The sequence below is a fragment of the Triturus cristatus genome, chromosome 3_2, assembly GCF_964204655.1.
Source record: "Triturus cristatus chromosome 3_2, aTriCri1.1, whole genome shotgun sequence".
NCBI lineage: Eukaryota > Metazoa > Chordata > Amphibia > Caudata > Salamandridae > Triturus > Triturus cristatus.
The window spans coordinates 732,295,015-732,307,673 of record NC_140584.1 but is presented as its reverse complement, the minus strand read 5'-3'; the positions used below and the strand labels follow the sequence as shown (position 1 = coordinate 732,307,673).

Below are 12,659 nucleotides of genomic sequence, written 5' to 3'. Positions count from 1 at the left end.
ACTTTGGCAGACCTCCTATTCATTTGCTAGAGTTTACTATCACCGTGCTAAAGTCACACCTGACTCCCTCTCAGATGCTCCCTTTCATCAGAGCGGTTATGGACACTGCAGTTTCGGGGCTGTCCTTCCGAATGGTGCGTCCAGTATAGTCAAACTTTGATACCAGTGTTTCAGCCTCTACCCTGGATTTCGGTGAGACTGACTCTGAGGCTGCTGGCCTCCTGCATCCCACTGGTATTTGCGCTGCAGTGAAACCAAGTTCCAGTGGGTGCAGTATTTGAGAAATGTCTTTGACATGGTCCAGATTTTGGAGGGAACTGCAAAAGATCTACAGTGGTGGCTAACAAACCGTGATTGGGTCAGCGGCAGACCCCTCTCTTTTTCCCCAACCAGATCTGACAGTGGTGACAGATGAGTCACTACTGGGATGGGGCAGCCAGCTGGTAGAGTCAGAGATCAGAGGGCTCTAGTCTCTGGCGGAATCTGGACTCCACATCAACCTTCTGAATCTAGAACTATCCGTCAGGCATTAAAATGAGAGAACTCTACGCATATCCATTCCATTCAGTTAATTTCATGTTGTGCAATAGCTCTGTTCATTAATCCATGAAAAGACAAAAGTGCATGTCAACCATTGTTGGTGTACAGCATACACTATGAGAAAATCCCATAATCAGTATCCTAAGACATCTGTCAATAGTGCGAGCTTCTCAGACATCTGCTGAAGAAAATCCAGTACGTACACATGAAGGTTGTTCAGTCAAACATCACTAAGAGAAGCACCTCTATTAATTAATATATTTGATCACAATTCCAGATGTCTCCTTGCTCATCCCAATTGCTTCTTAAGCTTAAAGAATGAGTACCATACCTAACCTTTCCAGTGGTAATGTATGCCACATTGATAATGTGGGAGAGGAGTTGGCCTAACGGCTAGGGCAGTCGACCTAGAATCTGGGGAACCGGGTTTGAGCCTCGACAATGATGCTGAACATCCTGTGATTCTGGGCAAATCACTTAATCCCCCCCATGCCTAACAAAAAAAAAATGAATGTGTCCTCATGTAACACAACTGGTTTCGTGTAAAGCGCTCTGATTCCCGATACCTTCGGGTCAAGATTGCGCTATATAAAACTCTGTAAAATAAAAAAATTAATTAATTGCCTTTCTACTCTCCGTCAAGGGAAGACTAGTGCAAGTGTTCACAAACAAAATCATCACCATGTTGTACTGCAACAAACAGTGTGGGGTTGGGTCGTGGACCCTTTGTCAAGAGGCCCTTCATCTCTGGACATTGCTGGAATGTCAGAAATTTCCCTGATGGTTGAACACCTGGTGAGCTCTCTGAACGCCAGGGCAGATGATCTCAGTGAAGATGCCTATCAGATCACAAATGGTAACTCCATCTGGAGGTGGTGCAAGGTCTCTTACAGCACCGGGGAGAGCTTTGGTTAGATCTACCACTGCTGAGAAAGCACAATGTCAGCAGTTCTGTGCATGGGGGTTTCCAATGTGACTTTCAATTGGAGATGCTTTTCATCTCAAGTGGAGCTCAGGCCTCCTGTATGCCTTTCCACCCATACCAACCCTGCCAGAGTTCTCAAGAAGATCAGGAACGCTCAGTCCCAAGTCATCCTTGTGGCTCCAAGCTGGGCTCGGAGAGTTTGGTATACCGAGCGGTTGAGAATGACCATTGGTCTTCAGATCAGGCCGCTCCTTTGGGAGAAACTTCTGTCACAACAGCAGGGGAGGGTTCTCCACCCGAACCTGTCAACACTCTGTCTTTTTGCATGGAGATTGAGCGGCACCAGTTGACAGCTTTCGGCCTTCTGCTCGAAGTCTGCAGTGTTATTCTGCCAGCCATGCGTTCCTCCACCAAAACGGTATGCGCCTGCTGTTGGGGCAAGTTATTGACATGTTGTGCAGAAAAGCAGGTTGACCCACCCACCCCCATGCTCCCCTTTCTCGGGTTTTTCTCTTTATTCTTTCAATTGCCCAGCAGGGCACCGCTATGGGCACCTTTAACAGTTTTCTTTCTGCTATCTCAGCTTATCAAATCCTCTATTGCACATAGGTTCTTGAAAGCTTTGCAACATGTTTTCTCCTTCTCCCTCTATCATGCCTCAGTGGGACCTTAATCTTCTCCTGGCATTCCTGATGTGTGCTCCCTTTGAGCCCTTGCACAACTGTCTAGTCAGGATCCTTATTAAGACGGCTTTTCTGTTGACAATAGCATCTGCCCAGAGGGTCAATAAGCTTCAGACCAAGCCTACACACCTGAACATCTACCCAGACAAGCTGCTTCCATGAACTAGAGCTTGCTTTCTGCCGAAAGTCATCACACCCGTTCATGTAGGCCAGTCCATTACTCTGCCTACCTTTTACGCTCTGCCACATCTCTCTAAAGAAGAGGCGCAGCCTCACTGACTGGACCCAAAAAGAGCGCGGTCGTTCTATATTGACCACACAAAAGAGTTCCGGGTGGACAACCAACTGTTTGTGGGGTATGTCGGAGTGAAGAAGGGAAAGGCTGTGCAGAAATGGACCATCTCCCGATGGGTCATGCGCTTCATTTAAATCTGCTACGCATTGGTCAAGAAGCAGCCCCCCACCAAAGCCAAGGCTGGGACCACTACGTTAGCATGCAGAGTCCCGGTCCTGGACATCTGCCAGGCAGCAACGTGGGCTTCCTTGCACATGTTCACAAAACACTTCTGTTTGAACAGTCCGGTGTGTAGAGATGGGCACTTTGCTGTTCGGTCCTGCAGGATTTTTCGGTATGAAATTGTTTTGCAGACACACCTCTGGGGCGGTGTTGCTTGGGCCCTAGTTTTCCACACCGATTCTTCGTGGCTCTGCATTCTTGTATTGAAAGTCAAGGAAAGAAACTGACATCAGCATGCTGGGTTTGCGCCTATATAGGCACCGAACACGTCTCATCCAGCACAACCAACGCCAGAACACGGAGCAAATTGACACCACCTACCGGTGCACTGGGGTACTGTTCAGAAAAACATTTCCCTATCCAGTCTGACGCCTAGGTAAGGAATCTGCGGCTAGATAGTCTCTACCAGATAAGGCAATACCAAAGGTGAGTAACCTCTCTTATGCCTGCTATGGGTCTCGGTCTCCTTTATGTGCTCTCACCTCTGCTGCTGCTGTCCTAGGGTTCTGAAAAAAAGTCAGGAGGAACCAAGTTCGGATCAGCCGGATGGCCCTATTTTGACTTGGAGTGTCTAGTATGCCAGCCTACTGAGTCTAAATGTCTACCTTATACTCACTCTACCTGCTCTCCCAACAGCAGGCCAGGGTTTTTCTATGTGAACCGCCACAGCCAAGCATGGAGATTGAACAGCATTAGCCGAGCAGATTTGATCTGCCAGAGGAAGTGGTGGATGTTATCTTGGTTGTTCGTTCATAAAGTAGATACATAGATTTATTTTAGGCATCCTGCAATATTTGTGGCCTAGTGAGATGACTGTCGGTCGCTCCGCTGTAGGTTAAACATTCTGATGTGCTTCTGTTTGTCCAGTGTTTTGTCCGGCAAGGCCTTCATCGTGAGCTCTATTAAAGGTTATTTCTGTGTTTGACCAATAATGCCCTCTTTTTTGTAGGTCACCAGTTGGGATGCATTTCTTGAAATATCTTGTGTGTGTATATATAAGGCTGCCAAGAATAGTCGAAACACGTCCTGAAAACATGCTGCTGCTTTTAAATATCGCCGCCTGCGCTGAAAATCAAAGTTGCTGCTTTCAAAACCATTGGCTGCAAATACATGTTAAAGTTAATTCCTACACCTCGAGAGCGAATTTCTTCATGGAGGTTGGAGAAACAGTGCTGATGTTAAGACGCCAGCGGTGACGTCGTTATCTGCAGCCCCAGCGTTCAGGTGCACTCATCCAAACCGCACCAAGTGAAGGTCACGAGAAGTGAATGTTTGAGCGCCCCCAAAAGTAATGAAAGGATGGAAGTGTTCCGCCCTGATAATACACTTCGGAGCTGGGGCCACGGAAGGCAGTTGCCGAGTGGTGAGGTGTTTGTTTAGCACTATTGCAGAGACTGTTACTGTTTTTAGCAGCAACACATTAGAACGCTGATTTTTAAATTTTTGCACGTTTGGTTTTATATTTGCTCGCCCCATAAGGACATTGGTTAAGTACTAAATAAAAGACAATGGTCATGAATATGTATAAAAATATATATGGTGCTGAGCACGAAAGTATTTCTACTATTTCAGTTGGAAGTGACCCACGTGCAAGTGTTTAATTATGGGCAGCGTTCTTAACAGTTGATAAAGGCTGCAAAGAATAGTCGAAACGCGTCATGAAAACATGCTGCTGCTTTTAAATCTCGCCGCCTGCGCTGAAAATCAAGTTGATGCTTTAAAAACCATTGGCTGCAAATAAATGTTAAAGTTAATATCTACACCTCGAGTGCGGATTTCTTCATGGAGTTTGGAGAAACCGTGTTGTATATATTTTACTCCTGCGTCGTTTGTTAGGCTGCAATGGGACCTTAATTTGATTCTCACCTTTATAGTACGAATGCCTTTGAGTATGCAAAGCTGTTATTTTAAAACTGTATTTTTCATTCTGATTACTTCCAGGCCACGTCAGTGAACTGCCTGTGCTCTCAGTGCCGCCACTGTATACCGCATTCTTTCCAGACAAGCTGATGCTTCAGACTTTGGCATCATTTACATCAAAAGTGGCATTGCTCTTCCATGTGGGGCATTTTATCACACTCTTTGCATTCTTATCTCTATCACGTCCTTTAAAGGTGGAGGAGAAGCTTCAGAGTTTGGGCCCCAAGATAGCCCGTGGCTTTTAAATTGATTGAACTTAGGAGCCCTGAGTGGATGACAAACATTGTGTGTGCTTGTCAAATTTTTCTGTGCTTTTGGGTCCTAAAAAGGGAAGGGCAGTTGTGAAATGTACCTTATCCAGATGCATCATTCGTTGCATATGATGTGGTGTGCTGCCTTGGCCAAAAAAGAGCCTCCCGAGGGCCTTTACTTTTTCATTTTACTAGAACTAAAGCTGCCACTGCACCCTAAGCCTGAAATGTTACAGTGATGGGTGTCTGCCAGGCAGCCACATGGGCATATGTCCATACCTTTAAGAGGCATTACATTACTGGCTTGACTCTGATTCATAGGGAGGGCCACCCGGTCTACTAAGCCCTGCAGGACTTCCTAGATGAAGTTCCACTCCTCAGACCCCTCTGCCCTAATTTTTGGGTGGTACTCCTTTGGTATCTATTCAAAAGGTGCTGAGTCTGCAGTTATAAGTATTTGTCAGTAATTCTTTCTGGAGGATACTCTAACTGCAGATTTGTCATCCCATTCCAAGAAGTGCATTTCTATGTATTAAGGTTCCATGTTCGTTTTTGGACACTCACTGTACTCAGTCTGTTACTGAGGCTCTGTATCTAACGGGATGTATTCTCTGATGTAAACTGGCCTGAAATTACAGGCAATATGCCCCAATCAATCAATCTATCAATCAATCAAAGGGGTTTGTGAAGCACATTTCTCACTCGTGAGGGTCTCAAGGCGCTGGGGGGAGGGGGTTTTCGAGCAGCTCCGTCTTATCCGAAGAGCTGGGTCTTGAGGCTCTTCCTGAATGGTTGCAGGGGGGGGAGGAGGGGTTCATCTGATGCTGAGGGAGAGTTCATGCCAGGTCTTGGCCGCAATGTAGGAAAAGGCTCTTCCTATCGGTCTGGCTCTGCGGATGCGCGGGATTTCGGTCAGGGAAAGGTCGGTGTAATGGAGGTTTCTCTTGGGTGCCTAGGAGATTCTTTCATTGAGGTATTGGGGTCCGGTGTTGTGGAGGAATTGTAAGTGTGAGTAAGCAGCTTGAAAGTCACTCTTTTCGACGGGGAGCCAGTGGAGGTCTCGTAGGTGCTGGGTGATGTGGTCTTGTCATGGGATACAAAGGAAGAGTCTGGCTGCGGCATTCTGAATGGTCTGGAGTTTGAGGAGTAGAGATTTGTTGATTCCGGCGTAGAGAGCATTCCGGTAGGCCAGTCTGCTAGTTATGAGTGCATGGGTGACGGTCTTTCTGCATTCGGTTGTACATCATCACTTCTGGAGCTGGGACGAAGCCAGTGAGGACTGTGAAGGCACCATTATTAGTGCAGAAGCAATTGCTGGAAAAAGTTTGCGATCTATACTGGCGCCTGGGGGGGAATTGAAGAGATAAATAATTTGTGGTTAGACAGAGTATCCACTGCACAGAGCATTAACAAAGGTAAGTAACTTTTTCTTTTTGTCCAGTGATAAAGCAGGTATGTTGGGGTGCAGTCTTACAATGCACAACCTTTGCTTGGGAAGACTGCTAGTCCACTATGGTCTCCGGATAAAGGCTCCTTACTAATTCTTAGATTTTGCAGGTAAGCCCTTCCTTTTTGTGGCCATATAGCACCTCAAGAATGTGCATGGTGAGTTTTAAAGAAGTGGCCTCTCACCAAGGACCCAAGCGCTATTTATGAACTAGGCTCCCAAGTTTCGCTGTTATTGGGCGTTTCAGTGTTCCAAAGATAAATGTAAGCTTTTCTTTAAAATGGCATGCTTGTGAAAATGTGTGATCCTGTTTCATTTTATAGACTTATTTGTCCGGAGATAAAGTCCTTAATGTTGTCAGTTCCTTCTCTTGGTGAGCTAAAAGAATGATGATGGATTCAACGCAGATCTGTGACTGGGGGTGATTGTTTGAAAAGTTTCAGCACTCCGTCCATCATCTCCTTGTGTTTGCTTTGTTCGCCCTTAAGTTGGCAGGGTATGCCCAGACGTGGTTCCCTTGTTCACTTTGCCACTGGATTCAAGCTAGCCTGGCTGAAGAGGGCTGTTAGCCCGAAACCAGTCCCAGGATGCTTGTTTCCGGACCAGGGAAGATATAGCTTGGCAGTTCAGGCTGGACTGTTCCCATGAGGCACAGGGTCAAGACTGATTTGCATATAGCTGTGTCTGAACTGGGGTGGCAAAGTGAGCTAAAGAATGATGATGGATTCAACCCAGATCTGTGACTGGGGGTGATTGTTTGAAAAGTTTCAGCACTCCGTCCATCATTTCCTTGTGTTTGCCTTGTCTAGAACAGCAGCTCTTTTTTTGGCTAAGTAGCAATTTCTCCAGTGAATGGCAAGTGGCGTACTATATTCGACCGTATAATCCCTCTTGTTTAAGGGTCTGTATTGATTTTTATACTAAATTAATTTCGTGCTTTAGGTGATGAGCTAGAAAATGTATAAATTCTCTCCAGTTTGAATGTTTGAATATAGCAAATAACAGCTGATTACTTAACTTTACAAATTTGAATTGAGACGTTGTACCTAGTTTGCAGCATTTTGAATTCTTATTAACTAGAAACATGTTTTTGTTCAGATCAGCAAACAAGCAGATGCTTGATTATGTAGCAAGTACAGCAAATAGTGATATCCAAGAACCTCCATGCCTCGTAATTTTATAATCCCAGTGGCCCTAAATGTGAGAGCGGCTTCTGACCTTGGCGATAGAATTATAATTGACGTTCAAAAAATTGTTTTCGGCAAAAAGAGCAATTTTGTAGTCGGTGGTAAGAGATGGATATCAAATTTATATACTTGTAGTTCTATTTATTATTGCTCAACATTGATGCCAATTACCTACTTTATTTTCATTAACATGCTGTATTTGTTTCTCGTTTTGAATTTGTTCTTCTATGTTTGCTTGAAGGGAACACCAAGAATTTTCTTGTTGACGAAACGTAACATTGTTCTTGCTGACATAAAGTCTGGACAGATCAAGTTGGAAGTCCCTCTTGTAGATATCACCAAAATTTCCATGAGTCCACAAAATGATGGCTTCTTTGCGCTACACCTGAAACAGGTTTGTTTGGAATTGATTACTAATGCGAACCAATCTATTCTCAAGCTTGGACTGTAGAATAGGTGCAATTGCAGCAAAATAGTCTTATGATGATGTAAATTCAGTGAATTTATGTGAAATCTGCCTTTGTAGACACTAGTAAGTCGCCTGTGCAGCTTCGCTGGCACTATAGAAGTATTGCTCTCGATTTTTCTCTAGTTCATGCTCCCTTTGTTTCAACCACTTTCCTCTATCTACCCCATCGTCTCCATCGTATACTATCACCTCCGTCATGTACTGACGTTTGTGGTCTTTCTGCATCATGCCCGAACCCAGCTATTTTGTGTTCTGCAGTTGTTTACATAGTGTAATTCTTTCAATGTTCACCAACTTTCTTCCTTGCCCAGGCATTCCACCTGTGAGGTGTCTTCACATTATCTCTCTAATGGATACTGGTACCGTTGGTCCTTCCATCCCCTGCCCCCTCACGACTATTCTTTGCTCTGCTGCTTTAAAATGTGTGTCTGGACACTTCAAGCTTCAGTGTATAAGATGATGATATCAGACAGTTTTTTTGCAAATTACAGATAAGCTTACTCACAAGTTAAGAACTTTACCTAAGAAACACTACCCACATCTCTTGCCAATGCATATTTTGTCTGTGTTTTCACATATTTGTATAAAAGACTTAATTGTAATTTGAGTGTATGAAGAATACAAGATGTCGTTTGAGTTTTAATGAGATTGTAATCATCCTACATGCACTCTATCTATACATCAGTAAGCTGTATACTCTATAGAATTTCTCAAACTAATTGTTTCTCTCGCTGTATTATTTTAACATATGTCCTTAGATCTCAGGACATATTAAAAGAAAAGAAAATCCTCCATTTCCTTAGTATGGACATTCTGATAGCTCCAAACAGTGTATTCATGTACACCTACATTGCTATTTCAAAATGGTTTGACAGTATTTAATAGATAAAATCAACATGTACAGACAGATATGGTTGTTCTGGCCCTTGAGTTTTAAAGGTCTTTTGTTTGCCTAACCCGAAAACTAACCCATCTGCTGTTTTGTTTATCATAGGGCTCTGCTGCTGCTGCTAAAGGGGATTTTCTGTTCGACAGTCATCATCTTATCGAGGTGGCTACCAAGCTTTATCGCACTGCACTCATCCACTTCAAACAGAAGATCTCTTTAGAAATTGCTGATGAGTAAGTCCCCTGATGCTCTTTCACTTTGTCTGTTTGCCATAGGACTTGATATGCAAACTGCACACACACAGCTGTGTAGTATTCTGAGTACCCCCATTCCCTGTAAGGCTGAACTGATGCCCGCAATGCGTTGGCGTAGCCAGTGTGCCATGGACCTTAGTGCAAGGAATGAAATGGGCCACCTGTACGCTGTTTGAACTGTGAAATACTGTAATAATAAGATTTCAGTTGGCCCCAGTGTATCTGCTGCACCAATGGAAGTTACGCCCCTGCTGGTGTGTGGATTGAAGTGGAAGCTATAAGGCTGAGTTAAAGGTAGGTTGGAACCCTAACCGGACCTATCTGCTGTGACTGTTCCATGTCACGCCCTTAGGGTACAAAGAAGTTACCTTCTACCTGAGTGTCTCAAACTTTTGAAAGGAAGACCCTGCCTTCTAATCTCAACAACAAGATGGTCTTCTATTAGAAACAAATATCAATTTTCAAATAGGGAGCATTCAGAAAGATTCAAAATCAACAGTTCTTCTGAATTAGTTTAATTCATAATTGTACCAGAAAGACAGATTTTTTGTTTCTCTACTCTTTTTCTACCATTTGGTCCCTTTTAATATTTCTTGGAAATGTTGAGCTTTTTCTTAAATATATAATTTTTAAAATAAATGTATTCTGCTTATTTATGACGCAGCCCTTTTGCTGCGGAGGTTGGTCTTTTCATCAACATCCCCTGCTTCAGAAACAACCTCTACATCGTACACTTAACTAAGATTAAGAAAGACCTATTATATATTAGAATCAGTCCTATGCCATAGTTTTATTAAGCTCGTTCAACAGTCTCAAAATATGTTTAACCAAAGATTTTGAGTTGTAAATATTGAGGTGTTAGAAGCTATTAATATTTGGTGAATCAATTGATAGCCACTGTTTTGTAAGTGAGAAAGTACCTCTTTTTGCCTGGTTACCCCCATTTTTTCTAGACTGATAACGCTGTGTGTTTTAGGTCTCGCCTAGGCAGCTCTTGCGCTGTCTCTTTGAGACATGCTGTATTGAGGTATGGATTTGAAACTCCGCCCTCTCTCAGCCCACCTTTTTGGCTGCTACTACTGTCCTTTGTAAATGTTGGCTTTTGATTTGTTAACTGGCTTATTAGTCCCTCCTTAGTACTTCCCTGTCCTCTGTTCTTACCTCCCACGAGGACTGGAACTTTTACATATGTTGTTTCTTGTGTGTCTTCATTAGTTTGTGAGCACTATTTCGTTAATGACTTTCTCCTGGCTCCCTACTCTCCTCTCCCAATCCACATCTGGCATATACACAATGTTGTATTTATTTTTTTAAGCGCTTAAGTAATGGTGGCAACGCGCCTTACTTTTGTTTATTGTATTTTTTTTTTACATTGTATGTTTTTTTCATTCTCACAACACTGCATGACGGTAATTGCGGCAGCGTGGCGTCTTTTTAAAATGTGTGGCTCGCGATCACGCCCATGTGTCTTATTTTTAAAATGCGGGTTAATTTAACAAAAAAAAATATATTTATTTTTACAGCACGTGATGCTTTAATAATAGCGTACCGAGCCTTGCTTTTGTTAGGCTTTTATTCTGCACACACACTAAGATGCCGCACTGTCCAGGGCAGCTGACACTGCCTCACATACCCCCTCCATACCGATTCCACAACAACAGTAGGGTGCAAGGCACAGGATTGCGTGCATGTGCCTCAGAGCAAACCCTCCCCCTCTAATGGTCTTCACTGTTTGGAGGCTCCTGGGGGCAATGCCATGCTTTGTAAAGGGATGCTAATCACAAACGCAACGAAACCCAATGAAGATCCTGATGGCTAGCCATACAAGGTTGTGGGAACATACGCGAGGTTAGTAGTATCATGGTATTAGTGTGGACTACACAGTTATTTCAATATACAGTTTATCTTGTTGTCTAATTGTGGTTGGATGGTAATTTTTAGAATAAAGTGACTTGTGACCTTTGGTACTTTTAAAAGTAGTAAACTGGAAATGAAAACAGAAACGTGAAATCTTTTGAGCATTGTCTGTGGGTGCTTCTTGCTAAATTTTGTAATTATTCATGCAGTGCTCTACCTGTTATGTCATCGATCTCCTACTTCGAGATGTTGGGTGATAACCTCGGGTTACATAAGATCACCGACGTAAAGATGGCGGAGGCCCAACAACTAGATGCACCCTCATAAAAGTCTTGCGCAGTGTTTAGCAGTAATATGCAATAGCGAAATGGAAAAAGAAAAAAAAACATTTGCAATGCAATAGGTCTTGCATTTGTGAGAGTTTAAGCAATTAGCATTGTAAGTGACAATGCCTTTTGCTTATGTTTTAAAAACCAACACATAAAAGGCATTGTCATTTACAATGCCAATAGCTCACTCTCGCAAATGCAAGACCTATTGCATTGCAAATGCTTGTTTACTCTGTACACTGGCACACTGCTAACCAGGCCCGGTGAATGTGCTCTGACCCCTGAAACATGTTGAAATTGGCAAATACCCTAATTGGCATAACTATCTTCTCTATAAGGCCACTGTATATGGTGTCTGTTAGACCTGGTATCCTTGGCGTGGTGTCCCCCTAACGTTCAGACCACCTGTTTTTGCTGACCTTAGGACTCCGCACACTTTACCACTGCTAACCAGTGCTAAGGTACTTGTGCTCTTTGTTCGAAATATGGTAACATTGGATTATACCCAATTGTCATGTTTAAGTATCTTAATAAGTCCCCAGAATAGTACACTACATGTGTCCAGGGCCTGTAAATTAAATGCCATTAGTGGGCCTGTAACACTGATTGCGCCCCCCACTTAAGTAGCCCAGTAAACTTGTCTCAGGCCTAGCATTGCAGAGCCTGTGTGTGCAGTTTAAACTGCCATTTCGACTTGATGAAGTAAACCTTTTGCAACTCACAGAACTTTCTTTATAATATACATGTCGCCTCCCAGGGTGGGCCCTGGACAGCCTAGATGGCAAGGTGCAAAGTATTTAAAAAGTAGGACATGTACTTTTAAGTTTTACATCTCCTGGTAGTGAAATACTCTTACCTTAGTTATTCACTACTGCATGGCCTATCTCTCCCATAGGATAAAATGTGAGTTGCCTTATTACATTTCATTTTATAATTGTAATTTCCAAATGAGAAGGGATAACCAGTTCATGTTTGGTGTCTTTGGAATCCTAATTTAAAATCCTAACATGGTGAAGTCAGATTTTAAATGACAATTCCGAAAATGCCACTTTTAGAAAGTTGGCTTTTTATTGCCTTAGCAGTTTAGTGCCTGCAGCCTGTCTCTGGTCACATGACTGAGAGTGGTTGGCAGTTGGGCTTTGTGTATTCCTCTTAGCTATCCACAGACAATGGGAGCTTACTGGTGATTAGATGGGCCATCACTGACAGGATGGGAGGGAAAACCTGGGCAGAGCCCCACTTACACTTGAATAGGCTGTGCCCTGTCTCCACATAAAGGGCTGAATACCCTCTGTAGTTAGACTGGAGCCAGGACAGGGAAAGCAGGGCACCTGTGCACATCAAGGCATGCCTCTAGAAGTGTCTCCCCACTTCAAAGGCACAACTGTTTA

General features: G+C 43.4%; 1 protein-coding gene across 4 annotated transcripts in view; it reads left to right on the top strand.

Annotated features, from left to right (window-relative positions):
* The window catches only part of MYO1B (myosin IB), a 715,692-nt gene that overhangs the window by 677,419 nt on the left and 25,614 nt on the right, over positions 1–12,659 (top strand). For all 4 annotated transcript variants that reach the window (XM_085648784.1, XM_085648782.1, XM_085648783.1 and 1 more), the window contains 2 exons: positions 7,712–7,864; positions 8,934–9,061. In XM_085648784.1, the coding sequence (XP_085504910.1) occupies positions 7,712–7,864; positions 8,934–9,061 (281 nt within the window). The remainder of the gene's footprint in view (positions 1–7,711; positions 7,865–8,933; positions 9,062–12,659) is intronic.